Genomic DNA, 657 nt, shown 5'->3' with positions numbered 1-657 from the left:
CTAAAAGTGCATCAGAAGTCATAAATATAAGTTTCTAAAAATATTTTACTAACTTATTACATAATTCATATTTTAGTAAAACCAAAGCAGAAAAAGAAAATTCCTTTTCCTACACGAAAAGTAATTAATTATGTCCTCATTCTAATTATTGAATAGCTAAAACCACAAAGTCAAGCCTATCAGTTGAGACAAGTAATTAACAGTGTAAAATAGATTATTAGTAATTATACAGTTTTTATTTCTCCACTTGTCTTTACCAACAGAATGAAAAATTACACATATGACCCAGCTTGAATTAACTTTGGCAATTATATTTGTCTGATTTCAGAGCAAATTATTGCAAAAAATCCTCCATTATTTTCTTGGCCATCACACAATAAGTAAAGCCACTGTCTTCTGTCATGTCTTTAGCACCTTTCCCTTTGTAAAATATAATACTAGGCTTATTCCAGTCAAGTACACAGAAGTCACACCTGATTCCCTGTACAGCCAGACAAGCCTGAAAATCACAAAGCACAGTAAATATACAGTATGAAATTTAAAAAAATATCCTTTGCCAATTTTGTTTTGATTTTTATTACTCTTATTTTCAATGAATACTGGTTACATCCAATGTTCTAATGTACACTTAAGTATTAATTCCAACCCATAAGTGCA

General features: G+C 29.7%; 1 protein-coding gene across 1 annotated transcript in view; it reads right to left on the bottom strand.

The window, feature by feature from the left end:
• Window positions 1-16: 16 nt before the first annotated feature.
• The window catches only part of LOC119592337, a 6,896-nt gene continuing 6,255 nt past the window's right edge, over window positions 17-657 (bottom strand). Inside the window, exon 7 of the mRNA XM_037941163.1 lies at window positions 17-499. Within this exon, the coding sequence (XP_037797091.1) occupies window positions 335-499 (165 nt within the window). The 3' untranslated portion in view covers window positions 17-334. The remainder of the gene's footprint in view (window positions 500-657) is intronic.

Source organism: Penaeus monodon, chromosome 30 (genome assembly GCF_015228065.2).
Source record: "Penaeus monodon isolate SGIC_2016 chromosome 30, NSTDA_Pmon_1, whole genome shotgun sequence".
Classification (NCBI taxonomy): Eukaryota; Metazoa; Arthropoda; class Malacostraca; order Decapoda; family Penaeidae; genus Penaeus; species Penaeus monodon.
This window is presented reverse-complemented; position numbering and strand designations above follow the sequence as displayed.